The sequence below is a fragment of the Psammomys obesus genome, unplaced genomic scaffold (genome assembly GCF_907164565.1).
Source record: "Psammomys obesus unplaced genomic scaffold, mPsaObe1.curated_primary_1811, whole genome shotgun sequence".
Taxonomy (NCBI): domain Eukaryota; kingdom Metazoa; phylum Chordata; class Mammalia; order Rodentia; family Muridae; genus Psammomys; species Psammomys obesus.
Genome location: NW_026592325.1, coordinates 711,039 through 738,346, shown reverse-complemented (window position 1 = coordinate 738,346; position 27,308 = coordinate 711,039). Strand labels below are relative to the sequence as shown.

The 27,308-nt window shown below is 50.7% G+C and overlaps 3 protein-coding genes across 10 annotated transcripts in view; 2 read left to right on the top strand and 1 right to left on the bottom strand.

Moving 5' to 3' along the window:
• Pitpnm3 (PITPNM family member 3) overlaps positions 1 to 5,776 on the top strand; it is an 85,946-nt gene extending 80,170 nt beyond the window's left edge. For both annotated transcript variants that reach the window (XM_055613094.1, XM_055613093.1), the window contains 2 exons: positions 1,339 to 1,467; positions 1,925 to 5,776. In XM_055613094.1, the coding sequence (XP_055469069.1) occupies positions 1,339 to 1,467; positions 1,925 to 2,230 (435 nt within the window). In that variant the 3' untranslated portion in view covers positions 2,231 to 5,776. The remainder of the gene's footprint in view (positions 1 to 1,338; positions 1,468 to 1,924) is intronic.
• Positions 5,777 to 6,007: 231 nt separating this feature from the next.
• Pimreg (PICALM interacting mitotic regulator) lies at positions 6,008 to 12,285 on the bottom strand. 5 transcript variants are annotated; one of them, XM_055613099.1, is made up of 7 exons: positions 12,117 to 12,285; positions 11,182 to 11,300; positions 9,833 to 10,135; positions 8,015 to 8,292; positions 7,504 to 7,599; positions 6,902 to 6,955; positions 6,008 to 6,727 (listed from the first exon to the last, which is right to left on the bottom strand). In XM_055613099.1, exons 2-6 carry the CDS (start codon positions 11,284 to 11,286, stop codon positions 6,922 to 6,924), a joined length of 816 nt encoding a protein of 271 aa, XP_055469074.1. In that variant the 5' UTR covers positions 11,287 to 11,300; positions 12,117 to 12,285; the 3' UTR covers positions 6,008 to 6,727; positions 6,902 to 6,921. The 5 variants fall into 5 exon arrangements, with proteins under 5 accessions (XP_055469074.1, XP_055469075.1, XP_055469078.1 ...); XM_055613100.1 differs by having other exon boundaries at positions 6,008 to 6,571; XM_055613101.1 differs by having other exon boundaries at positions 6,727 to 6,780.
• Positions 12,286 to 14,773: 2,488 nt separating this feature from the next.
• Aipl1 (aryl hydrocarbon receptor interacting protein like 1) lies at positions 14,774 to 25,764 on the top strand. 3 transcript variants are annotated; one of them, XM_055613097.1, is made up of 7 exons: positions 14,774 to 15,265; positions 15,367 to 15,463; positions 16,018 to 16,197; positions 22,176 to 22,364; positions 23,163 to 23,339; positions 23,413 to 23,554; positions 25,543 to 25,764. In XM_055613097.1, the coding sequence occupies exons 2-7, from the start codon at positions 15,368 to 15,370 to the stop codon at positions 25,695 to 25,697; spliced, it is 939 nt and encodes a 312-aa protein (XP_055469072.1). In that variant the 5' UTR covers positions 14,774 to 15,265; position 15,367; the 3' UTR covers positions 25,698 to 25,764. The 3 variants fall into 3 exon arrangements, with proteins under 3 accessions (XP_055469072.1, XP_055469070.1, XP_055469071.1); XM_055613095.1 differs by lacking the exon at positions 25,543 to 25,764 and adding an exon at positions 24,385 to 25,329; XM_055613096.1 differs by lacking the exon at positions 25,543 to 25,764 and adding an exon at positions 24,385 to 25,329 and having other exon boundaries at positions 14,774 to 15,463.
• Positions 25,765 to 27,308: the final 1,544 nt, after the last annotated feature.

The following is a 27,308-nucleotide window of genomic DNA, read 5'->3' as shown; positions in this document are numbered from 1 at the left end:
TGAGACATTGACTTGTGGGAGGAAGGGCTTATTTGGCTCATGGTTTTAGAGGAGTCAGTGTGTGGTCCACTGGTTGCATTGCTGTAGGTCCGCAGTAGAAGTAAAATACAGTGGTGGGAACGAGTGGAAGAAGAAAGCTGCATGGCTGGGGTGGCCAGGGAACAGAGCAAGCTTCCTGTAATGAGGCCTCACCTAAGTCCATTTAGCTATGGACTCATCAGTGGGTCAAGCTCATTCATGAAGTTAGCACAGATCAACTAGTCACCTCTCGTTGGCACCGCCAACTGGAGACTGGGCTTACTTCACTTCATATTTGCACCCTAACTGACAGTAAGTCATCACAGTGACGATGGTGCACTTAAAAGGAAGGAGACTGCAGCTCAGACTCAAGTCTCCTGTTTTAGTTAGGGTTACTGCTGTTGCTGTGCTGAGATACCATTCTCAAGAGCAAGTTGGGGGGAAAGGATTTATTTAATCTTAAACTTCCATATCATACATAGTTAATCACTGAAGAAAGTCAGGACTGGAGCTCAAACAGGGTGGGAGCCCAGAGGCAGGAGCTGATGCAGAGGCCATGGAGGAGTGCTGCTTACTGGCTGGCTCATCATGGCTTGCTCAGTGTGCTTTCTCATAGAAGCCCAGGGATGGTACCACCCACGATGGTCTGGGCCCTCCTCCATCAATCACTAATTAAGAAAATGCCCTGTAGCCAGATCTTATGGAGATATTTTCTCAATTGAGGCTCCCTCATTCCAGGTGTCTTAGCTTGTGTCAAGCTGACATACAACTAGCCAGCACATCCTCAGTAAACATGGTAGGGGGATACTGATAGGAGGAACACAGTGAGACCAGTTGGGTAGTGAGCACCACTAGTTGAGTAGATGGGAGGTTAAGGTGATGAACTAAAAGAAAGCACCCTTAGAACAAGAAGGGCCAATCTTTAAATTGGGTCTGGACTTTTAGGGAGCTCATCAGACCAGCTATCAGGAGACAGGAGGCACATGGCCAGCCTAGAGCTTGCCTCCAGTTTAGGGTCCATAATGCATAGACCTAGAACCAAAGGGACACTTGGCCCTGCTGTGGGAGGCATGTGGGGTGTGTGGTGGGGGTGGCGATGGGCAGTGGTGTCAGCGGGTAATGTGGGCATTCCCTGGTAGAGCAATGGAACCCTGTCTCAGATGTAAGGTGAGGAACTGGGCAGGGCGGGGCAGTCGTCTGAGGGATGGCTCCAAAGCCAAGGTGGAGTAAAGGCTTGGTGTCTGAGTGCAGATGAAGTGTTTCCCTAGCAGGGTCTCCCTCGGCCTTTCTCCCTCTTCACCAGCTTGCTTTGTGTTTCAGTGCTTCATCAAAATCACTGCTGCCTATGGCTCCACGAAAGACATCTCTGTCTACAGCGTGCTGGGCCTCCCTGCCTCCCAGATCTTCATTGTGGGACGGCCCACCAAGAAGTACCAATCCCAGTGCCAGGTGAGTGTCAGGTGGGGTGAGGGGGACGGGGCAGCTTCAGTTACTTGCTTATCCCTTCCTTGGCTCATTCGTTCATCTCTGTTGAGCAAGTCTTGGTCCCTGCCCCCTGCTGGACGTAGGAGAGAATCCAAGTGGAGGCAGAGGTAACGGCATCTAGGGAAAGAGAGAACAACGATGACTTGTATAGCACACCAGATGCCATTCTGAATGACAGAATGAGGGGGCTCTGGAGATGAGCCGCAAACTTAGACTCCAGGGCAAAGCTGGCTTCGGGCGAAGGGAGTGGGGTGGGGACTAAGAACAGTCAGGTAAAGAGAGCATGAGGTGCCCGGTGGCCCACGGGAATCCTGGACCGGTAATGAGCCTCTCTGCTACTCCATTTGCGGTCCTGGAGAAGCTGCAGCGTTCTCGGCGGATGTCTAGGGAAGTGCGAGCCTGACGCTTGTTCCCTCCACAGTTCTTGAGTGAAGGCTACGCTGCACACCTGGCGGCACTGGAGTCTAGCCACCGCTCTCGCCCTAAGAAGAACAACTCGCGCATGATCCTGCGCAAGGGCAGCTTCGGGCTACACGCGCAGCCGGAGTTTCTGCGCAAGCGCAACCACCTGCGCAGGACCATGTCGGTGCAGCAGCCCGACCCACCCGCCACCAACCCCAAGCCCGAGCGGGCGCAGAGCCAGCCCGAATCCGACAAGGACCACGAGCGGCCACTGCCCGCGCTCAGTTGGGCGCGTGGGCCCCCCAAGTTCGAGTCGGTGCCCTGAGGGGTGGGCGGTGCTCAGAACAGTGGGCGCAGCTAGGCGTCCCGCAGGGATGGAAAGGGTTGCCTTCTCCCCGACACAGGCATTTTCCTGCTTTTTCCCTCCCGTGTCTGTCCAGCAGTGTCCGACCAGAGCAGGGAGGGACCTTGCCCTGACATTGGGGAGCTCTCTGGGCTGCGATGGGGTGAATTCCGGGGTGTCTCGGTGAAGCCGCCGCCGCCTCCCAACGCCTGTGCCCACAAGCTGGAGTCAGGGGTAATGTGTACGTGTGCGACCCCGGGGCCAAGCCTGCCTGTGCCCAATGTTTGGTTAAAGTCGACCATCTTTCTGAGGCCCGAGGCTTCTGTAGCCGCACTAGGCAGGCTCGAACAAGAGGAGGCCCCAGCGCAAGAGAGGTTGCAGGCAGAGCAACTTGACTGTCTTTAGAGGAGTGAGCGGCATTTGTACCTGCCCTCCTTGAGACATCCGGGCTACCACTTTGGGGCTGGCCGTCTCATGACACAGAGAGATCACTTTATGGGAGAGGATATTCCCTGGGTCCAATATATGTATGTGGAGTCTGTCCACAACCCTGGGGACCGGGCCTGGTGCTGACTGTCTGTCTTGCAGCTGTCCTTTGTCCTCCTTGTTCTCAGTATCCTTATTCTCCTGCGGCCCTTGAGGACAGTCCTCTTCCTTGAGTCTTGCCTGTGTAGCTGTGGACTCAGGCCCCAGGTGGTCTGGATGTGTGCCCTTGAGTCTGTAGCATACCTACTCTCTGGGCCCTGCCTTTTTTCTGTAAGTAAGAGGGGGTGGGGCTCCTGGCTGAGATGGGTACTAGGTTTGAATCCTAGGCTGTCCAGTGTTTCCTGCTCTCTGTGGATTTTCAGGATGTCCAGTGGGCTTCCTCCTCATCCCCTCCCCTCCCCATCCTGGGAGAGGGCCTGAACGGGAGCCCAGCACCTCAGAGAAGGGAAGCCACTACTTCATGGGGAGCAAGCTAGTTTGTGTTGCATGGAGGGAAACTGTTTCCCTCCACCAACAAAAGGGGACAGCATGGCTGCCCCTTCCGCAGCTCTGCTCAGACTTTTTCCCTTTAGGTTTCTGGAACACACAGAGCTGAAATCTTGGGTTCTGGAGGTTCATGGTATATTGGCTCAAACTGTTGTATTCTCTTCCTCTCCCTGGTTTGGTTTGAGCCTGGAACCTCCTCTAGGTTAGGCAGACCCTTTAGCGTGGTGGCAGGTGTGGGGTTATCCTTGCTGCCAAGCCCTCCACCTTGGCACAGGCCTCCCCTTGCTCCTTGGCTCAGGCTGATACCTGTTGCATGGCTGCCTGGGTGTCTTGGAGCCCTCTGGGCTGCCACTGAGGCCAGGGCCAAATATCTGTGTACACAGCAGGCACCTGTCAGCCCAGTGTTGCTTCTGCCCAATGTCTACCTCTTGCAGCTCCCGCGCAGCCCGCAGCGGCTGCTGATGGGAGTGACTGGCACCACGTCGTGAGTTGCCCAGAAGACTGGGCGTCTCATGGGGGCTGGAGGGGTGTGGGTTCCCAATACCCGCCTGCTCTTTCTACTCGAAGGTCTTCTCCAGCCTGCCAGCTCCTGTTCCCTCTGCCCATCCTGTCTCATCTGCCAGCTCTCCCACTGCATTATTAGCACCGCACTTGGCAAATCAAACCCAGCACTGCCAGGGGGGCTGCAGAGAGGCAAGGAGGTATGGGACCAGCTTCAGCTTCCACTGTCCCACCTCCTAAAAGTTTATAGCTGGCCCCTGCCCCATCATTCTTGCCTATCTTTTTGGCACCAGCTCATGTGGCATAGCCACCTCAATCCCAGTCCTTTCCTCTATTGAGCTTGGGCAGACCCGATTGATTCTCTCACAACCCCTTCATCTCCTCGCAGCAGGAGCCAGAGTCTAACTTTCAAATGATAAGTGTTTAGCCTCTTCCTTTCCTGAGAGCCCCAGGCTGAGTGTGTATTTGAGTGGGGAGCCCCCAGGGAGCCTGGAGCCAGTGACAGGGCTCTGTGGGTCAGAGCCAGACAGAGGCCCCACCCCTCTTTTGCTAGAGCCCCACATTGGGGCTTGGATGACCCTTTTTGTGAGATGGCGCTAGTATACAGGTGTTGTGAACACCACCCTAGGAGCTAAGGCTGGCATGTGTGAAGTATGCGCTCGCTCTGAGAACACCTCAGTACTTCTTCCTGGCAGCTTCTCCTGCGCTTTCTACTAGTGCTTTGTTCAGTTAAGTCAGAGGCAAAAGGAACTGATTTCTAGTGTTCTCCAGAGAGGGGTGCTGTTGCCTCCTCCAGTAGCTCTGTGACACCCTCCCCTCCTTCCAGCTGTTTTTTAGAGACTCTAGCTCCTGGTGTGCCTGCTCTCCAGCTGCTGAAAACATGTTCCTGCTTGACCAAAGTTCCCATATCTGAGTGGCATGTTTGTTTTCCCCATGTGGTGGCTGTCCTGACCTGGTTGAGGGATGCCTGACACCTTCCCTTCTCCTGTTGTGGGTTGCTGGAGTCTGCTCTTCCAGCCTCATGCCCCACCCCCACCCCAAAGACTGACCCCTCCCTGAAACACCACAAGATGTTTTTAAAAAGTAAATTATTTTCATGCATTCAGACGAACAGCCTTCCTGCCTGGGTGCTGGGCTATAACAAATACATCTGAACCCCAGTATTTTTGAAATTACTGGGGTAGTCCTCTGAAGGAGGGGAGGCTGTATCTAATGGTTTTTAAACTGTACTTTGGGCCCTTTGCAGCCCAGAGCTCTGCCCCTGAAGTGTCCTGCAGACAAAACATGGCACCCATCTTTAATTGAAGACTGGACCTTGCCAGACTGGTGCACCCAACCAGGTCTGGAGGAGGTGCCACTTTTGCAGGCATACTCCCCATCCAGCTCAGGTGAAGCCCCACCCGGGAGGGGTGCCCTGACTGTAGTAGCCTTGCAGTTGACCCCGCCTTAAACAACCAACTTTCCAGTGGAACCCCCGGGGTTCCATTCCAAGTGCTCTGGAAAAAAAATTAAAAAAAAAAAAATCCCCTTCTCTTTTCTCCTGGGCTTGGGAGGGATTTCTTAAATACCCAGTTAAACATTTAGTACAAGTAGCAAGACCCTGCTGAGTTCTGATCTTGCTGGGAAACTGACAGGGAGGTTGAGAAGAAAATCAGTTTGATTCCACCCTCTGGGGGCAAGGAAGAGGTGGGGGACACCGAGGAGCTGCAGGCCACAGGAGAGTGGCCAGCATGGGACATGCCCTCTCAGACCCAGACCCACTGTCCTTTTCTTTGTTTACTCAGTGGTGGCAGCCGGTCTGACCTTGTCTGCGGTCTGCCTGTCCCTGTGTGTAACTTCCAGTACTCTCTGTGATGGATGGTTCTGTGGTAGAAAAGGCTTATTATAGTCCTCATGGCTGCCTTGTACAAAATCTGTTAGAAAAGAAAATGTAAAAATACTATTTCTAACAAGACAAAAACAGCATAATGGAGTTAAAAGATTTTTACAATTGGTATTGATTTTGATGTGAGCTGTTTTTAACTCTGAAACATTGTCACTTAAATAAAACCTTATTTGCCTTTAAGATGTGCTTTGTTTTGGACTAAGTCAAAAAGCTTTTCTTTTACTCTGGTTCCCTGTGAGAGAAGGACAGGAGCAGAGGGGACTGGAGGAGAGGGACACAAAGCTGAGCTCCAAACCTATGGCTGTGTTACTCAGTGTGGTGTCAGAATATAAATATATATATATAATTCCAAGCATCAAAAGCAAGTTTTTATTATGAAAAAGCAATGTGATCTAGGAAAGTGACACAATGGTATCTTTTTAATAAAATGACACAGCAGATTTCTTAAATAATTTACAAAGGACAGAAACTGCTCTTGAACGGTGCTCCCACACCGAGCTTATACACAGTCTTCATGAGCCTAGGTCTGCACAGTCTCAAAATTATCTTCTTTCTTCCTGGTGGGGGGAGGGAAGCAGGGGTAAAAGTGGGATGACTCCTGCAGGGCCCTGGTCCTAGTTACAAGGCTCAGAACGATCTAGCATCTTCTGGTACATTCCTAATATGGATGGGCAGCTGTGAGACTGGAGACCAGGATGAGCGTGCCAAAGTCCAAGAGTCCCCTGGGGAAACATGGGTGATTCCCATCACCTCTTCAGCATCTTCCTAAATCACTCTCAGGCTGTGGCCAGTGCCTAGTAATGGGCTCAGATATGGCTGAAGTAGTTTTCTAAAACCCATGTTAGTCAAGTCCTTGTTAGCAGCATCCTGGTGAATGTTGATAAGCCCATTGCCACCTTCTGGAAGTTCATGGGGTGGGTGTCATGGATATTTTGGTGGCTTGGTGGCTGGACAGAGCATGTCTCCTGTAAGACAGAGCTTCTGTTGTGTGTCTTCCAATTCTCAAGGCAAGGGATGTAGGATGCTATAGTTCTCCTCTCCAAATTGAGAGGCTGGAAGGTGGATTTCAGTCCTTTGAAATCTCAGGGAGCTGATGTGATCAGTAACAGTAGCAGCTTTGGCTGAGGAAAGTAGAAAGCTCAGATACACTCCCTCTGCTTTGTACCCACCTAACCTGTAACCAGTTTACTCAATCAGTCCAACCTCTTTAGCACTCCTACAAGTGTGCATGCATACTTATATGTAGAGGAGGGGGGGAATGGAGGGAGAGACTGAGAAAGAGGGAGGAGCATTACCTGTAGGATGCTTGCTGTCCTCATTCACGAATAAGAGAGATAGTCATGTCACCACTAGAGACAGAGAAGGGGAGGGGATAGGGACTGATGACCTGGGATGCTTCATGTTCTGAAGGTATCCCAGCACAGATCAGACAAAATCAGAACCCAGATGCATGGTGGGAACATGGCCACAGGGGACATATGATCTAAGAACCCTTCGTGGCCGTTATACAAATGGGAATATAGTTTCCAAATTAGGGTAGATCCAAAGTCAAGGCTCTGTCCCAGGTTGGAGTCCGGAGCAGATAGACCAGAGACTCCATAGCAACCATGTTGCTTTTGCCAAGTTTATGGGTAGACAGGGTATAGAGGAGCCATGAAGGGTATTGGAAAAAGGAAGCAGGTACCCAGCAACATACAAGGTTAAGGTGATGGGTGAAGGTGGGAGTCCAAGGCCTGAAGGATTTATAGTGCATCCTTCATCATCCTCCCAGGAGGCTGACACACAGAGGGACGGGGACTGGTGGCAGGTTGGTGTTGGAACCAGCACCCTCTCTAGAAATACAGTGTAGCTCAAGGGGCCCATGGCCATTTCACCCTGACCCTAGGATGCAGCTCACCTCTCTTCAGCCTTGATGGCTTTGTCCAGCTTTTGGGACAGCTTCTGGAGATGCTGGATTCCAGCTCCCACAGGCTCTAGGTCGCTGTCAGAGTCACTGAACACAAGGAGATATCACAGCAGGGGTTAGCAAGAGCCCTGAGTGGGGCCCAGGTGACCCTGGCACACTAGGAAAACATTACTACATCTTTACTTTGGGGTGTGACATGCAAGCATGTGAGGCGGAGCCCTGGGCAATTATTTTGCAGTTCAATGGGGCTGCTGTTGGTCTTTCATCTGTGCCTCATTCATCAAGATGTCTCCCACTTAGAAGGGAGTGGTACTCATCTCCTATTCCTTTTACAGGTAGGGAAACTGAGGCCCAGAGAGGTTTTTCTCATGTCCTCACTAGCTTTGGGGCAGACTTGGGCCAGAACAAGGATGTGATGGATCAGGGTGTCTTCTCCCCAGGTAGTACCGTGGAGACTTGTGGGACAGAAAGCGAAATCATGCTAGGCTCAGAGACTACTTGCCTGGGAGAGCAAAGAGGGTCTGTGGAGGAACAGGGGCTCTTCAGGGCAGCCTCCCTCCTTAGCCGCTGATGTCGATGGGAGTGTGGGCCCATCTGGCCAGAGAGGCGAGGGTGCCCCCCAGCTCTGGCATCCCGGCTGGCCCTGCATAGCCGAGTGTTCTTCTGGTTCAGACTGAGGGGCAGGGACCCTCTGTCTTTCTGGGGTCCTCGCTTCCTCCTCACTTTCACCTGTGTTTCCATCAGCCACTTGGTACCACTTTGGCAGGACTCCTGGATCCTCTGTGATGGGTACATGTGAGAAGGTTAGCATAGATAGGACCAAGGTGAGCTACCAGCCTCCAGCCATCCCTCCAGTCCAGGGCCGGTCCCACAAACCCAGTCTGCTGTTAGTCTCAAGAGCGACAGTGAGATGTTATTCTCCTGTAAGACCTTCCCAGAGACACAACAGGGAACAGCAAGAAGATCACTCTACATCTAAGGCCCCAGGCAGAGACTAACCCAGAGTGAAGGAGGCTCAGTTTCCTAGATACTGCCTCATTTGCTATTCTGCTCTGGTCCCATTCCTTCTTTTCCCTCCTCCAAGTCTACACAGCTCCTTCAATGATAGCTCTGACCATAGCACTTAATTGTTCTAACCCCTTCTACGGCTCCCTATAATCTACAGGGTTGAGTCCCAACTCTTGGATCCTTTACATGTGCCTGGATCAAACAGTCTGCTAGACTGTCTTTTCCAGAAGTTGGAGCAAGGCCCAAGGTGGCCTTAGAGAAGATGTCACATTCCATTGTTTTGAGCCATAGATGTTGAAAGCAGCCTTAGAGCTCTTCCAAGTCAGAGCTCGACTTTGGCTAGGAGACCTCTCTGTGAAGTTGCCAGAAGCTTCTGCTCTGGCAACTATACCATTAGAACGTCCAGCAAGGTGCCAAGGAAGCCCATTCCCCCTTCTCTCCTTGGAGGTCTGCTCATTCTCATAGCTTCTCTCTTTCCCAGGGACATCTGTCCACATCTCCAGCTCCAGGTTAAAAGGCCTATATGGGGTCAGTGAGACAGCTTAGCAGTCAGTGAGACAGCTTCATGGGTAGCGCTTCTTGCCACCCAACCTGACAGCTCAAGCTTAATTTCCTACCCCTGCACATTGTCCTTTGACCTCCAGATGAGTACCACCACATGAATGCTCCTCCCATAAAGAAATATAGACATTTAAATAACTATTAAAAAGGATATCTTCCTGGAAGGCTCCTGGGCACACTGCTCCCAAACAACACCCCTCAAATCTGCCTTCTGAACGGCTCAGGAAAATGTGCCCTTCTGCAAGCCCAGCTCCTCTGCCTTTTCCTACCAAGCAGCTGACAGCCAAGGTATAATAGACTGACTGGGAGAATTTAACAGGGGTTAGCACATGGGTTCTCCTCCCCTACTATGTGACTGCTTAGTCTTTACACTGAGGCCTCTTCTCTTCAGCTGCCAGGCTGGACTCACAGCATCCTATTGGTCTGTGTCTCCACATAACTCCCCTTTCCCGAGCGATCTTGGAAGAGTCACCTGCCCTAGGAAGTCCTTATACACTAACCCTGAGGCAGCGATCTCTTAATAGGTAGCCATTTCTTGCAGTTTCCTATCATATGACATAGCGGGTCACCTTGCTAGTAAGCACCAGTTTCTTCCATGATCTTCCTCACTCAACTCACTGATTTGTTAGGAAACAACTGGGGTGCTGGGGAAATAACAAGGACCTAATCAAACTCCAAGACCCGGTGAGGATAGGAACTATCAGCACCAGGGACACTTCTGTAAACAGGCGGCTGGTAGTGTCGTCATTACCTGGGACATGGCACCCAAGGCACTTTTGGCTGGGCGACTCCGCTGCTCTGGCTCTGGGGTTTCCAGGCGTTTCCAGGAGGGGCCATTTCCGAGGTTGAGGCTGACCGCTCTCAGTGGCAGCCTCCTTTGGAACTGTCTGCACAGGGAGCCCAGGGGACCGGTCTCCAGATGGCCCCCAGAAGACCGGGTCACCTCCTTGTCTAGCTGTTCCTCCTTTAGGAGTGACCGTCTGCGCACGGAGGCCGTCATGACCTGCCACTGAGACGCCATGTGCTTGGTCCAGTCTCCTCTGACGGCTGGATCCTGGGGAGATCAAGAGGTCAACAAAGTATTCCCTGGCGCTATTTCCAGGGCCCTGGGAACTAGGGAACAGATGAAGTGGAACCTCTTGGGGTAGGCCTGTTGGGCAATTGTGGATGCCAGAAAGATGATCGTCGGGGCGTCATGGTCAGCAGCTGCCTCAGTTGCAAGGCAGCAAATTGTCTTCCATCCCATACTCCTTCTCGGAGGCTCATCGGAGAGGCACAGAGGCCACCGAGCCTCGGCGCTTATACAAGGCACCATCAGCAAGCGGCTCTTTCACAAATTCGAGCTCCTCTCCAGAGCTCTGCCCACCCACCCTCGGATCCGATGGGGCGCTTGCAATCCCCAGACACCCTCTTTGGGTTGCAGGTCCTGTCCAGAGCCCTCTAGCCCGCTTCCCGGTCAGAGATGCCCGTGAGAACCCCTCACCAAGCCCCACGGTGTCCCTGCGCGCTCACCTCCCTGTTTGGTACCCGGGACCCGAAGATAGATACCCGCTCCTTGCCCACCGTAGCCGATTTCAAACTCCACGAGGCCCCGCCCCGGCCCAGCGCACGCAGCCCATTCGCCCTATCAGTCCTCCGCCTCTGCCGCTCCTGGATTTCGATTGGTCTCTTTCTCTAGCGACAACAAATCGTGCTTTGGGATTGGTCAGACCCACTCCCAAACGTCGTTCGGGACCCTCGCCTCTTACAGCCTGAGGTCCAGCAGGGAGCCCGGATCGCCACCGGCCGCTGTCACCGCCCAGCTCCTCCCCTCCCCACATCTTGGCTGCTTGGTTTCCAGCGGTCTCAGCTCGTCCTTCTCATGCTCAGGCTCTCCCTAGAGACTGCCAGTGAAGGTGCTTTGCGGGATTCTGCGGGGGCCACGCAGGGCACCCTTTCCAGACCTTCACCTAACTTGTGTCTCGCGTCCATTAGTTTTGTCAGAACTTTGGCTGGGGCTGCCAAGCTCTGGGTTCCCTGTGAAGTTTTGTTTTAAATTCCCCGCCTAATCCTCTTCCTTCCCGAGAGATGACCCTGCCCCCGTCTGTTCCTCAAACTCACCGCCAGGCTGGCGCCCGAGGAAGTCTGTCTCAGAGGAGTGGACAGACTGTAGACCACACTTCCCACCCAGTTCCTCTGCTGGTCTTGCCCCAGCCATCTTCCCATCCTCCTTTAGTCTCCTAGCAAGAGAACAAAGCAAAGCAAACAACGAAAACAAGACGACGACAACAACAAAACAGCCTGGATCCTTTCCTATGTTTAAAAGGATTTCACTTTTAATTATGTGTCTCTGTGTAGATTTGTCCGAGGGGGTGGGGCAGAAAAGGAAGTCAGATCCTCTGGAGCTGGAGTTAGTGGAGGTTGTGAGGCACCCATGTGGGTGCTTAAAAAGAACAAACAAACACACCACCAACAAAAAACAGGACCTTCATGTAACTCCGGGTGGCCTGTACCTGGCCACACTCCTGGCTCAGCCTCCCCAACATTGAAATCAATGGGGCCTTCTTAACAGATTCTCAAGGAGGCATCACTCCCTCCTCTTCACTTGCCTAAGCCTGGGGGGTAGGACTCCTAGAAACTCTTCAGGCCTCTTCCTGGTGTGAGGATTGTCTGACCCTCTCCTTAAACCTCCGTGTTCACCTCCCAAGCCCCCTATGTCTCCTCCTGTGTCTCCGTAAACCCATTTTCCCCACAATGCCACACAACTCCATAAAGTAGCTGGGGTATAGGGAGCTTGGCCACACATCTCACTCAGAACGAATGTGCAGTGGAGTGAAGGATCCAACTCCCTCTCTGCAGGAGCAGGGCCTATGTGACCAGGCGGACCCTCACTGTTGCTCCTCAGCCCTCTCACCTTTCCCCAGTCTGCATCTCTCCCCTGACTCTTGAAGCCAGCACTCTCCAGGGCTTTCACCTCCTGCTGGCTACTTAAAGCCAAGGGACCCAAGGGGAAGACACTCTGGTTCCCCCTTCCCCCAAGGTCTTCCTAATCTTACCAGTGGGAAATTATGATTTATTAAACTCTGCTAAAAATAAGCTGGAAAGGTCCATATCTTTCTTATTTCCATAGGTCTCAAGTTCAGTGTGTGTGAAGATGAGTATTTCCAGATCAAATCTCCAATAATCAGTCAGAGAACTACATGTTATCTAAGCCTGAGACCCAGGGAATGAGCTGGCCGGGCAGAACATATGTTTGTATTTATGTGTTTGTAGGCACTTGTCTTTGACTGTGTGTTCGTGATTTTTGTTTTGTTGCACAAGGCCACTCGTTGAAAGAAACCTGACACAGACACATGTGCAACCCTAAATAAATCTCCATAGAAGGCCTTGTGACTGAGTGATTTGCTCTGAGAGGCTTTATCGTGTTCAGTGACAGTGGGTATAGGCTGGGGTTTGCAAACTGCTGCTCTCATTTGCTTGTTGACTTTGCCCCTAGCCTCTTCTCCATGGCAGTGTTTACCAGGAATCACAAATGCTTGTTTCTCAACCTGCTTGCGTTAGGCCACTTGTGTTTGTGATCATAATCAGGAAATACGTGCAATGACTCAGACAGAGGAAGAGAGTGGTTTCTATGAAGACAGAATTCAAAGCGAGGGGATGACTCAATGAAGACGAAACACTGGGAAATGAATTTCTCAATGTCATCTCCTCAGCTCTTACTGCGGTGCCTGGCATGTCAGGGCATCTATAATAATAGCTTATATTTTCTGAGCCCTTCCCATGTGTCAGACATTCAGCTAAGTGCACCGGCATTCTTCCTCATCAGTTCTCATGCAGCTCTAGAAACTCAGATCTATTTTTATTCTCATTTCTGATGACGAAACTGGAGATTCAGACAGGCGAGATTCTGGGTCTCTGACTCTGAGCCCCATGTCCCTTTCTTTGGGTCACACACCCTTGTTAAGCCGTTGGAGTGTGTGCGTGCATGCATGCGTGGAAAGCATTCTCAATGCTCACAGCTCTCTACCCTTTTGCCACTTGGAGACGGAACTAGCCGACCAGGTTAATGAAGGGAGGTCTCCATGGCAACGAAAGAAGGCAGAAGAAGTATCTTCTGAATGGGAAGCTGCCCCTTCAGCCTGACATAGAGAGTGGCCGGGGCAGGGCCCCACACAGGCACGGCGCTTTGATGAGGGGCAGACCCAGGGTCTCCTGCTCCACTGGAGGAAGGCAATAAAGCAAGAAGTACAGTGACATTCAGCTCTCCATTTTCCTCTTCAGAGGGGGAAGGGAGGGAGAGGAGGGGTCCTCCAGCAGCCCCTCTCCCCCCAGCTTCCTCTTCAGTCACAAAGCTTTTACCAGTTCTCTCCACCCCCAGAATTATCACACCTCACAGGAAAACTGACTTCCAAGAGTTACTATGTACAGAATGCCATGGTCACAAAGAGCCAGGGACCATGGGAAGTGGAAGGGGCACCAGGACCTTACCTGGGTTGAAGGTTGGATTCCTCAGATATGTGGCATTCTAGCTGAGGCACTGGGTGTGGGGTGATGTCAGGAACATTGTCCATTCTAGGACTCACTGGAGTAAGGCTGAGAGCAGAGAGAAGGCCTAGGGTGGGAGCCAGGAGCAGAGACTCAGAGTTTAGGGCAGGAGCTTAGACTGACTCTAAACGAGAGTGGGAAGTCAGCTGGATTTGGAGAGAGGAGCAGATGACTGGAATCATATTCCAAAGAGGTTTTGGAAAGATGGGAGGCAGTGGCCTAAACAGGCAATGTACTACCACACCGGTGGCGGTGAAGCCTGACCTCTGCAATCTCTTTGCCCCCTTCCTTTGCTGTGTGTGTTTTTGACTCTCTACAAAGTAAGATTCGGAAACAGTAGCAAAGAGTGAAGCATTGTGAGATGGAGCATGAAGGTCCTTTTTCTCCCATTGCTCATCCAAACAGGAAAGAGAAATTGTGTTAGAACAAACCATTATAAAGTAGTGGACAAGACTACCCTCCAGGTCAGGGGAGGGTACTGCAGGCAGCTCAGAGTCAGTGGTGGGCTCTGGAGTGTGTTCTTTCTCCCTTACTATGTGGTCATGGCAGACACTTTGATTTCCCTGCCTGCCCATTCTACTTCCTCAGCAACATGCCCCGTTAGCTGCCGTGTGGCTGGAGAAAGATGCAAGAGGAAAAGGTCTGTACACCTCTCTAAGACTGGCCCCAAACAGGGGAGCTGGCACTCAGGGAGGACAGTCTAGAATCCCAGGTTGCAGCCTCTGCTTCTGACCAGTTGGCCTCGGTTTGTGGTTCTTTAAGGCAAGGACTTCTAATGGAAATCTAGACTTTTGAGGGTGCTGGATATCCCCAGAACCCTGGCCTTCCTGGAAAAGGGAGTTGAGGAAGGATGGATTGGAGGCACTCAAGGCCATGAGGCCATTAACGTTGATGTAGGAAGTTCTGATTGGCTTTTAGTCAGCTACAATGTCTCCCTGTGGCAAGGTCAGTGTTTTCTCTCGGGGTCTACAAATCAGTGTAGGACTGGTTTTCTTGTGCTCAGAATCCTTCATCGGCCTTAAGCTTTGGGAGAGAAGCACGAGAATTTGAGCTGGCCACAAGGTGGCGCAAAACGCCAAGTCGACACATTTCATTTTCTCTTTTAGTCCCCAAGGGCTGAGGGGCGCCTCTCAGAACCCAAGGGCTGAGACTCTCCATAGGGCTGGGGAAAGCCCTGTCCCCTAGCCAGACCTTAGAGAGGAGGTAGAAGCTCAATGCTAGGAGCTCCTCAGTTTGCCCCGGAATGTCCCAACCTCTTTTAGTTACCCCGAAACCAGAAACAACGCTGCTGTCTGTCCTCTGTCCACTCCTCCTAGATCCCAGGAGGAGAGGAGCAGAGAAAAACGGACAAGGTCATCACCGCCGGCACAAGAAGCACAAGAAGGTGGCTTTGGGCGTCCTTTCTTTCCCCAGGCCTCTCCTGCTGTCTGCTTTCTCCCCTCTCTCCTCACAGAAACATCCGAGGACCTCTTTTGTTGAAGTGGCACAAAAACAAAGCCTGGTGTCGTCACTGTGGGTGCCAGACAAGGAATTTTCGTCAACTGAGGAATCCTGAGTAGGGTGGAAGTTGAAGTCTGTAGCGACTAGGCTCCACACCTTCCTCCCATCTTCCCTCCCTGCCCGGAAATCCTCCAGGTGTCAGCTGCTGTCCTCCGCTGAGGTGGGATTATCTAGGCTCACGCAGGCCTTTTCCTGAGTGTCAGCTGCACCTGCTTTGCGAGGGATTATCTAGGCCCTCACAAGCCTCTCTCCTACCTGCAGCATGGATGTCTCTCTGCTCCTCAACGTGGAGGGAGTCAAGAAGACCATACTGCATGGAGGAGTGGGGGAGCTCCCCAACTTCATCACTGGCTCCCGAGTGAGTATCTACCCCCTCACAGGGCCTCCACCATCCCTTTCTGTGTTTCAGCTGTTCCCAGGGCATTGCAAATAGCTTTTGGCTCTGCCCTAATCCAGCCAGGCAGACCTTTGCTGGAATTGCCTGTCCTAGCCCCCCCAGGCTGCTCTGCTTTGCAGTTTATAAACAGAATTTTTTGGTCATTTTCAGGGTAACTTTAGTGTGGGCTAAGAGGAAGGGTTTGTGGGAATGTTCCAGAGATACAAATGTCAAGTGAGTAGGAAGGAACCTCAGGAGTTGTGGTGTTTGTCCCCCTTGGGTTTGATGGATTTCCCAGGGTGGATGAACACATCCCTGGACATTTGAGCTTATTGGGGAAGGAACTTCTGACCCTTGGCTGTGAGAAATGAGCATGGGGTTCGATGGAAAGGATTGCATGGGGATAGTCTGAGGCACCTTATCTTAACAGGTGTGGGCGAGCTGACAACAAGGACAGCCCTGGAGCCTGTGGCAGTCAGGAGGTGCCTGCTGGAATTTGGGAGGTGTGTCTGCTTACAGGCCTTCTGTTCTGTCAGGTGACCTTTCATTTCCGAACTATGAAGTGCGATGAGGAGCGCATAGTGATTGACGACAGCAGGCAGGTGGGCCAGCCCATGAGCATCGTCATTGGCAACATGTTCAAGCTGGAGGTGTGGGAGACCCTACTGATGTCCATGCGGCTCGGAGAGGTGGCTGAGTTCTGGTGTGACACCATCGTAAGTAGGCTGTGTGGCTCTTTCTCCATTCGGCTTCCTCACAGTCTTCCTAGAGATCTCATGGCTCAGGAAAGTTAGGGTAAAACAAGTCTCTGCAGGTGAAGCCTCAGTCCGCATTCTCTGCCATTACAAACATGGCACCCAGCCCTTCAGATAAAACAGGCCTCAAAGTGACGTGGAGGGGGAGTGTATGGTTGGCTTGGGGTTCTGGGAGCATGAGGCCTTGCATGGTGGGAGAGGGCCCCTCTTCCTTTTTTGCTCAACATTGTAGATCCTGGAGACTTGTGCCATGGGCATTTTCTGCCCTCCCCATACTCCCCATACTACCAACTCGTTGACACAGTTCATATTTACAGCAATCATAAACCATCTTTACAACTTCTTGTTTTGTGATTTGGAGAGACAAGTGTTTCTTAGAGAAACTTTCAAACATGCAAAAGTCAAGAAAAAAAAAAGTTGTTCCTGCTGCCTAGGCCTGCCACTATCAAATCCATGACCCTATCTTTTATCCTCTTCCTTCCAGGGTACTCCGCTTTCTTATCCCGCATGGTGTGGGCAAATTCCAGACATCGTGCCAACTCCTATGGGAATGCTGGAATTTGTGACTTTGAAATTATAGGATATTTAAAAAATCCAACCACAGTATCATAATTAAATCTTCAGAAAACCCAAACAATCTCTTCATGCTTTCTAATTGCCTGGCACAGTTAGGATTTTCTGACCATCCCATTTGCTGCCTTTTAAAAGGTTTTTGTCTTCAAGTATGTGTACATGTTGTATCTATGTGCATCATTCATGTAAGTGCATGTGCTCAAAGAGAACAGAAGAGGGTGTTGGGGCCCCTGGAGCTGGAGTTGCAGATGGTTTTGATATGTTGTGCAGGCAGTTCAGCTGGTCTGTTGCTAGGGTCCTGAAAAAGTCCTGTGTCAGTACTTGCATCCTATGACATCATCTGGACCAGGTACTTATGGCCAGTCTGTCTCTCCCTTCCTCTCTCCCTCTCTCTTGCTCCTCTTTTGCTCTCTCCTCCTTTTCTGTCTGGGCTCCCCCTCCCCCTCCCCTCTTTCCTCTCTCTCTCCACCCAGTAAATATCTTTCATACCAGATCTGTCCTATGCATGGCATATTTTTAAATATGTCCCAATTTTTGGTGTTGCGACTCAGATATAGGTCCTTCCAGCTGCCATGCGGGACTGGCCAGCTACGAGGTCATACTGCCTGGGGTGCTAGAATCCCATTTTATTTGGATCTGCCTGCTATGACAGATTTGGTCTCAACTCCTCTGGCACCTTGGCTGAGCACATCGCCCATCACTGCTGCTACCCTTGGACTGCCGGTTTCTGCCTCAGTGTGCCAAGCCGCCGCAGCCACCGTGTACCTGTCCCTCTGCCTGTGGTCGCTCTCTCGTTCACTTTTTTTTTTTTTTTTAATAAATGAGTGGCATTTCCGTGTTCAGTTAGGATCCAAACAATGTCAGTGTGTTAGGCTTCGGCAGTGTGGCGCTGTGTCTCCTCTCTCCCTGGGCTTTCCTGCCTCTTCTGGGTTGTGGAGGGAACTGGGTTGTGGAGGGTTGTGGTCTGGTAGAGATGCATATTTGGATTCTGCTGGTTGCTTCCAAAGGTAATTGTCTGACATCTTCCTTTATTTCTTGTAGTTTTGAAAAAAAAATGAGTTTTAGCCTAAAGGGCTTGAAAAGATTCTAATTGTTTCTTCCTCCTCTCCTTCTCACCCCTTTATTTTTGTGCAGAGTCTCTTTTGTCCAGGCTGGCCTCAAACTCCCTGTGTAGATGAGGATGGCCTTGAAGTTCTGATCCTCCTGCCTCTACCACCCAGATTCTGCTTTATGTAGTACTAAGGATCAAACCCGGGGATTAGTGCTCGCCAGACAAGCACTCTACTAACCGAGTTCCACCCCAGCCTTTGCTTAAAGTCACAGATATCTCTGTGAACTTCTCACCCAGGGCCCCACTGTGCCTGCCTATCTCATGCATGATTAAGACTGATGGGTGAGTTTAGGTGTTGACAAGATGAGCAGTCCATCACAAAGCTCCCCCTGGATTTTCACAGTGAATGGTGGATAGATACTCTTTATTTCATGGGGAGCTAATGACCTTTTTGAAAGAGCAGTTTGGAGGAGAGATAGATTGCATTTAAGATGTATTCTATTAGTGTGGAGTGACCCGGAGAGATTCTCTCTCCTCTTGCCACCCTATCTTCTCATCTGTAAATGAACAAATGGCATGTTGAGGCCTATTTTGGGAGTCTCAGGATATGGTATAAATGAGCAGAAGTCATAGTATGTATAAGGTGATTAAAAGGTAGAAGCTGTTATTTTGAGCTAGAAGAGTATTGAAGATTCCTTCCTTTTACTGAGGAGCCTTACTCGGAATAAGATTCTGAGAGAGAAGTAACTTGCTTCAGGTTGAACAAGTTGAGGGGCAGGATCAAGCGGGATCCTTTGCCTTCTTGTTGGTGCCTGCATTTCTAATAGAACCAGACTACAGAGCTGCCCTCTACCAGCAGGGGATGCCATGCCTCACGGTACTCCTGTGTGTTCCCCAGGACACAGGAGCTCAGTATCTTTTCTTTGCAACAGGCCCAGTGTTACCTTTTTTTTATCTTAATGTTCTTTAACTTAAACAATGTGTCCCTGCCAGTTCAGGACTTCATTCAGTTGGCTTATTCTGTGATATGTTAACTACAACCATCCCTCTTGCCTTTGCTCTCAGTAAGGCACTCCTGACCTTGTGATACCTCTGTATACCTACTTCAGGCTTTTTGTTCTACAAGGATTTGTCACCAGCAAAAGCTTCCTACCTCCTCGGAGTGCATATTTGCTAATGTGGTAGGCTGCATGAACAGAGGTCAGTCAATACGATCTTGATTAGTTGATTGATCTGTTGTTTGCAAAGCCTCAAGCTGCTGCTCCCTCCAGGAGCTGTCTTGTGACTCTGTGGTCTTTTGGCCACTTCAGCAGTCAAAGATGTGCATCTCATAGTTGGTAATTTTTAGAACATAATGACTGTTGGTTTTCCAAGTGCTCATGGCTTTTATGAATGTGCATGTGGATCACTTGTCTACCTATACAGCCATACTTCATCCAGCAATATCTCCATCTGTCTACTTATCTATCCAGGCATCAGTTTATTTATCCTCTCATCAACCAATGTTCAGTCAAAATCCAGTCTTTGATCACTAAACCTCCCATACTCCCATATATTTATCCATCTACTCACTCACCCATCCATCCATCCATCCATCCATCCATCCATCCATCCATCCATCCATCCATCCATTGTTGAATTAAGGTTTTTTTCTATGCCCCCTCTAACTCCCAAATAATGAGATGGATACCTGTTACATTTATTAACAAGCTTCAAAGCATTATAGCTGGGCAGATTCTCATCTAGTCTAACTCAACTATGCTAGACTGGCTACTTCCCAGCCATGTGCCCTGTTACCTGTCCTTTAGTCACTCTGAACACTCCTGCTCCATATTTGTCTTTACAGTAACTCCACATGACCCGATGACCTTCTCTCTTATCTCCCCACCAGCCTGAGACCCCAAGACTAGAAAGTCCTGCTTACTGTCTCCTCTGTCCAGTCATTGGCTCTTAAGCTTCTTTATTAACCAATCAGAGATAATTGGAGAACATTCTTTACACAATATTGAAACAGGAAATTCTTTGACAATCATGACAATGCCCATGTCCGCACTGCAACCTGATCTTGGGGCACAGAAATCAGCATCTGAACACACAGTGAACCCCAACAATCCATCCATCCATCCATCCATCCACTGATCAGTTTTTCTTCCCAGGTCTCAATTCAATCAATGTTCATTTACAATTAAGATTCTTTGTTTTTTTTTTTTCTTGTCTGTGTGTCTGTGCATTTGTAGGGGTCAGAGGTCATGACCAAACTTGGATGGCCATCCTCACCATCCACTTTGAGATGATCTCTTGTTGCTCACTGCTGAGTACACCAGGCTAACAGGCTTGTGAGCTTCCAGGGATTCTTCTGCTTCTGCTTTCCATCTGCCACCAGGGCTCTGAGCTTGGGTCCTCACACCTGTGCAGCAAGCACTTTCCCCACCTTCCACAGTTTCTTTAGCACCAATAATCCAGTTTTTTTAACCACTGCCTTTATACTGTATATTATTTCCTCTGATTTCTTCCTCCTCCCCCCCTTTCTTTCTTATATTATCAAGCCTTTACTAGGCACATGATTTGGCCTGTTCTCTGTGTTAGGAATGGTGCAGGTGGTCTCCAACCCTGGAGGAACTGAATTCTGGAGGAGTAGACCCTTATCCCTTTAGAGTGCAAGGCAACCAGGACATGGCATAGAGAACAAGGTCAGAGTGCTGTGGGGTCACAAAAGGGGGAAAGCTAACTGCTTTAGAGTCTTTGGGGAACTTCTCTAGGAGGGTGACACTGGCTTTGGTTTTGAAAAATAAGTAGGAGATCACACGATGTGCTGACTAGTTTTATGTCAACTTGACACAAGCGAGAGTTATTTTGGAAGAGGGAATCTCAACTAAGAAAATGCTCCCACTAGATTGGCTTGTAAGGGCGTTTTTGTGATAGATGATTGTTTTGGGGGAACCTAGGCCACTGTGGATGGTCCTGCCCCTGGGCTGGCAGTAGCAGGATGTTGGGCAATTGGGCTCTGGACTCTAGTACAGCTCTGCACTCACCTGTTAACACTCTGTGTTTAGACAGTGGCAACAAATTTGAAAAACCAGACCCTCAAACTCAAAACACTGTGAAGGACGGAGGGAGGATCAAGCTGGGAGTCAGTGAATGTGCTCTGTGATACCGCAGGTGGCATCTTCCAGTGCAGACAGGGCTTTGGCCTCAGAGCAAAGAGGAAACCATGGTGCTGGGCTCCCTGATTGGCTGAGTCCTCAGAAGCCTAGAGCCCAAGGGTGACAATGCCAGTCCCTATAGCCTGGATCCCTCTCTTTCTCAAAGTTGCTGCTAGGAAACTGAAGGCCTGCCTTGTCCCCAACATTGCCTCCTTTCTCTGGATTCTCTCCTGCTCCTGATGTCATTCTACAAGCCTGGGCATGAGATGGGGCCTGCCAGGTTGACAGGTGTCTAGCAGGGTACAGCCTTGGTCTGAGGTCCTGCTTTAATGGCCTCAGTGGGTTCCTCCTAGAAGCAAGTTGGTAGGAGGTGGGTGCTCCCTCCCTTAGCCTCACCCTAATCCTCCAGTCACCTGCCATCTGGCCTTGCCTCTCAGAAGTCAGCCCAGAGCATCTGGGCTAATCCAGGCCAGTGGGGATGGGAAAGGTGACCTTCAACCTTCAGGTTCTGTCCTCTCCACCAGTACCAGAGGGACTGAAATTACTTTGAAGGGGTCTGTGCTGGGCAACTTCACCTCTGTGGAGATTTGCTCTGAGGCTCAACTGGAAAGCTGAGGCCCAGCATGGAGCAGGCCTTGCTGAACCCCAAGGTCCAACTCTGTACTGGATGGAGTTGAATCAGACCAGCTATTCCTTTGCATTGTCATATTTGATGGCTCACTCAGATCTGGGACCCCGCTCCCTTCACTGCTGCATGCTGGGAGCCTTGGCTGGTGGGGCTCAAGGGTTCCCTGCGGGAAGAAATGTGTTGTACTGACCACAAGGCTATAGAGGCAATCTGTGGCTAAAGTCACAGCTTGAGGCAGGTTTGGATGCTGCCGTGCTGATCCACGCCTAGCTGTGTAGTCTTGAGCAAGTTGCTTAACCTCTCTGGGCTCCTGTTTTATCATCTGTAGCACAGGGATAGTCACAGTGGCTATTTTGATGGGTGGTCGTAAGGACTAGAGGTGCTGACCAGTATAAAGCAGTTGTTGGTACACCAAGAAATGGAGTTATTCTGGGGGTGTCCTGGGAGAGCTGGACTCTGTTGAGGGGTGCAGCATGGGCCGGGTGTGACCTGACCTGGCAGGATCTGAACAGACAGCTGAGACTACCCTCCATTTCTCCTGCAGCACACAGGGGTCTACCCTATGTTGTCCCGCAGCCTGCGGCAGTTGGCTGAGGGCAAGGATCCCACAAACTGGCATGTGCACACGTGTGGGCTGGCCAACATGTTTGCATACCATACTCTGGGCTATGAGGACCTGGATGAGCTGCAGAAGGAGCCACAGCCTCTCATCTTCCTGATCGAGCTGCTGCAGGTGGGAGCCGGGTGTGGGAAGCTGGCCCAGGTCAGGACAGGCTGCAGCCCTCCCATCCATGGCCATTTCACACGACTGTATAAAACAAGAGGTTGGTCAGGGACCCCAGCAGAACTGAAAGCTGCAAACACCCTCCCCCGACAAAAGAAAAGCTCATTTAGAACCAATGTTTGAAAACCTAGATTTAATCTTATTTTTGAAGCATTTTTTATTGAATTGGTCATCTGCTTCCATTTCTGCAAGATTTAAAGCTACAGCTTCTTCCATGGTTCCTGTGATTTGTGGGTTTGGGCTTGAGTCTGGCACAATGAAAGACCCTGCATGGAGCTGGAAGAACTAGGCTTAAGGCCAGGTCAGAACTTATGACTAAGGTTGAGGGGTAACCTGAGGGCTGTATGGGAGAGTAAGCTAAAAAAGAACAGCCGTGTCTGTGCGCTGAGCAAGAACATCCCTTCCAAGATGCTCTTTGTAGAACTACATGTTTGTGTTATTATGATGACAAATTCCCACCAGATGGCAATAAAAGCGTCTTGTGCTAACACAGTGAATGCTCATGACAATTTTCCAACTATTGAAAGTAACTCTCCTAAAGAAAGCAGCCTTTTCACAATTTACCCAAAGGTGCTGACTTGCTTAGGGCAGGGCTGGGCCTCGTTGCTTCCTTCCTCTGTTCTCAAGGTCTTGCCCAGCCTGACACTGGTGTGGAGCCTCACTGCGGGACATGGCAAACCAATTCAGAAGGATGTTGGGGCTGTCTTGACTGGTCCTTGACTGGCTAACATGTAGCTTCTGGGCTAGGTGGAGGCCCCGAATGAGTACCAGAGGGAGACGTGGAACCTGAATAATGAAGAAAAGATGCAGGCTGTGCCTCTCCTTCATGGGGAAGGCAACAGGCTCTACAAGCTGGGCCGCTATGATCAGGCTGCCACCAAGTACCAGGAGGCCATCGTGTGCCTGAGGAACCTTCAGACCAAGGTGTGGGGTTACCTCCGGCTGGGCGGGCTGAGATGAGCCTTATGGAGCTGGTGGCTGAGCTTCTGTTCCACAGGAGAAGCCCTGGGAGGTTGAGTGGCTGAAGCTGGAGAAGATGATCAACACGCTGATCCTCAACTACTGCCAGTGTCTGCTGAAGAAGGAGGAGTACTATGAGGTCCTGGAGCACACTAGTGACATTCTACGACACCACCCAGGTGCAGCCCTGGCAGGGGTGGGGAGATGGGGTTGAGGGAGTAGGAGTGAGGCTGAGGGAGTGGGGGTGGGGGACTGGGAGTAGGGGAGTGAGAGTGAGGGAGTGGGAGGGGGTAGGGGAGACAGGGGCAAGCCAGGCCCCAGTCACCTTCCAAGGCCTCAGTGGAGACCTTTCCCACCCTGTAAGGCACAGAAACTTGTCTTCCCCCAGTGGATTTCCCCGAGCCTGCAGCTGCACTGTATGTGCTTCTGGGTGGGTGATATTTACTGGGGGAGGCATTTGTTTCAGACTTCGGCTGACTGTCTAGTCCATGCTCACTTGGCACTTGTGATTCTCCTGCCTTGGCCTCCAGAGCTTTGGGCTTTATAGGTGTGCCCCATTAAACTAGGCTGTAGGGAGGTGGTTTTAAAATCTTATTTATTTTTATGTTTTCAAATGTGCATATGGCTGTGTATTCCATGAATCTGGGAGTAGCAGCCAGGCTTTCAACGGAGGCCAGCAATCTAGAGACAAATGTGAAGTCGACGCTGAAAGCCAGTCTGTGGCAGTGTCTGAGAAGGTGTTTGACTAATGCTAAGAGTAACAGCACACGGTTGCTCCACATATGAAGTCCTCCACCGTTAGTATCGCACTGAGCCTCACAGTGGCTCAGATAGGTCAGGTCCGAGGACAGGGTCTGATGGTCACAAAGCTTGGGTCCTCAGTGGGAGCAATAAGGAGTTCTGAAAATGAAATTGGTCAAAAGACTTGGGGAGGAGCCGAGGCTGGGAGGTCTGAGTGCCAGGGCTCTCTGGGGAGGGCTGGCTGGGTGCAGCTCGCTCCTCCCTGCAGGGATTGTGAAGGCCTACTATGTGCGCGCACGCGCCCACGCGGAGGTGTGGAACGCTGAGGAGGCCAAGGCGGACCTGGAGAAAGTGCTGGAGTTGGAGCCATCCATGCGCAAGGCTGTGCTCAGGGAACTGCGGCTGTTGGAGAGCCGCCTGGCAGACAAGCAGGAGGAGGAACGGCAGCGTTGCCGGAACATGCTGGGATAGGCTGGGCTGGGCCGGGCTAGGTTAGACTAGGCTAGACTGCCTTAGGTTGGGTAGGAGCTGCAGGATGAAGCACTGGGCTGAGGGCTGGGGCTATGGACTGGGGCACTGTGCCCACACTACTCTACTTGCTGCATGGCGCCCCAGGGGCAGTGTCCTTGGCTATTAGGAGGCTGCCAGTAACTCCTCTTCACTCCAACAACTTGTGGCCCACCAGTGTAGCAGGCATAGTCTGGGCATTCCTGGTTCAATCAATCAGGGCTTAGATGTCACGTTTTAGCACATATTTATGTTAAATTATATTAAGACTAAATTCTGAGGGTTTGGGATATAGCTCAGTGGTAGAGAGCTTGTTTAGCAAACCTGGAGTCCTGGGATTGATCTCCAGTATAAATAAATAGTTATACACATACATAAATGCATTTTGTGGGATCAAAGTCATAGCTGTCCATGGGAAATCAAAAGCACCCTCCGAAGGCCCCCAAATTAACAAAGGGCACAGGAAAGCTACCATTCTTCAGCTCAGGCGTAATAATCAAACTTATTTTAACCTGTGTGTTTATATGCTGCTTGTATACAGGTTTCCAAGGAGGCCAGATGAGGGCTTGCAGTCCTATAAAGCTAGAGTTACAGGCGTCTGTGAGCTGCCCTTTGGATGCTGGGAACCAAAGTCAGGTCCTCTGGAAGAGCAGCAACTGCTCTTAACTGTTCTCCAGTCACAAATTAAAAATATTTTTAATTAGCATTCACAGTATTAGTTTTCATTGTATTGTTTTCAAGTAAAATTAGTTTTTAAAAATTCTCCCCCCACCCTTTTCATCATGCCCCTCTGCTTCCATTTTAGTCTGTATCATGCTCCAGTACTGATTTCAACTGGGGCTCCCGCACCCTTTCTCCTGGGCTTAGGTAGTTGTATTTTGGGATTTCTGATTCTCTTGGTTTTTTTGGCATTTTATAGTGGTGAGACATAAAACCTCTCAGAATGTCATTGACCTCGGTGCCTCTCGGGACTCCCAGGAGAGGGTGACAGTGATGGAAGCCACTGTGTGGGGTCTCCTCCCTTTTCCACCGTGCTTACAGCTAGCATCCACCTTGAGCTCTGAAAACAGATGAGATCTTTGCCTGGTGCTCAGGTTCACTCCAAAATCTGAAAAAAAAAAAATCAATAAACAACATTTGCATGATCGTGGCTGTGCCAGTGTGTTCCCTGCTGGGCTTTGATTGCAATTCTCCCAATTCGTCGATATGCAGGCCACCAGAAGGAGGGTGCTCCTGGCAACTAGAGGTTAGCGCTCCTAGCCTAGGAGGTAGGGTGGCTCACTGAGTCTCCTAGGCCACCTGTGTCCATGGTGAGCAGGAGTCGGGAGAGGACAGAGGAAGGGACGTCGTGACCTGCAGAAGCACAGGGAGGACAGAAGGACCTTCATCACCTCCCCCAGCAGCACTGCCCCAGGAGGAGCCTGGATGGTACACAGCACTGAAGCACCTCTGAAGTACTTGAGGAGCCTAGCAAGAAACATTGAAAGGCCAGAAATGATGGCTCTAGACTTCCCCTTTCCTCTCCTCCTCCTCTCCTCCACCCCACCCCCATTCTCTCCTCTCTTTTCTTCCCCCTTTCTTCTATCATCTCTCTTTCCACTATCCTCTTTCTTCTCACTGTGAGGCCTAGGATGGCCTGGAGCTTTGCAGTCCTCCTGTGTCTACTTTCCAAGTGCTGGAACAGCAGGCATGGGATTGTCTGGAATGCTTTTTCATGTGCTGTTCCCTCCACTGCATTCCTTCTGCAGACAGAGAAGATCTCACCTTACTTGTCAATATATAGCTCATAGCTTCCCAGCTTCCCAACATGGCCAATGCCCCAAAACATCTCAGGGCCCTGCTTGGTCTTGTCTGGCTCTCTTAAGTGGAGATCCTCGCTTCTGATGCCCCAGGATATTTATAAGCCCAAGAACAAAGAAGGCTGGGGCGCAGAACACCTGCAGACTACAGTGTGGGTACGCTGGAGAGAGCCCTCCTGTCACTGGCACCAAAGATGAGGAGGGGACAATGAAAGTCCTTTTTTCTTTTTTCTGACTAGCAGAAAGTGTGCTTCGGAAGTGGCAGAGATGAGGTCAGTTATCCATCCATGGCCCTGGTGCTTGCCTGGGATTCCTTATGTGCTCTGAAAATAGTCTCCTATGAGGTCCTGGCTGGAAGAATTTGAGGTGTGTATGTGTGTCTCACAGGTAGAAGGTTCCTTTCTTAAAATCTAACCAGACGGTGCCGTTTTCAAGAGGCCAGCAGGGGGCAGCAGATAACAAGCAGCTTGAGGTGCCTGGGGGTTTGATGACATTCTCCATCTCCTTTGACCACTCCTGATGCCTGCTGAGTGGTCACAGCCAAGAAGACACTTAGACCCATAGAATGAGATCACTGAAAGACTAGGGGCCCAGGGACAGCCTAGTTCCCATTGGCTTTGTAAACATTGGGAAACCGAGGCTTGGAGAATCAAACCTGGTAGACCCCAGATGAGCACTCAGGTTTTGCACTACTGACTAGAACTTTTTGTGCTACTTTGGGCTGCTTGGCAGCTGGTCCATGCTGGGAATGGTGCATTAAAAAGGGAGAAAGAAGGGGAGAAAACTGTAAAACTCACACAATGAAACATTGTGGATGGGAACCATGCAGTCTGCATGGGAACAGTTAGAAAGGCCAAGACAGGGTCCTGTGTAGATTCCTCAGCCA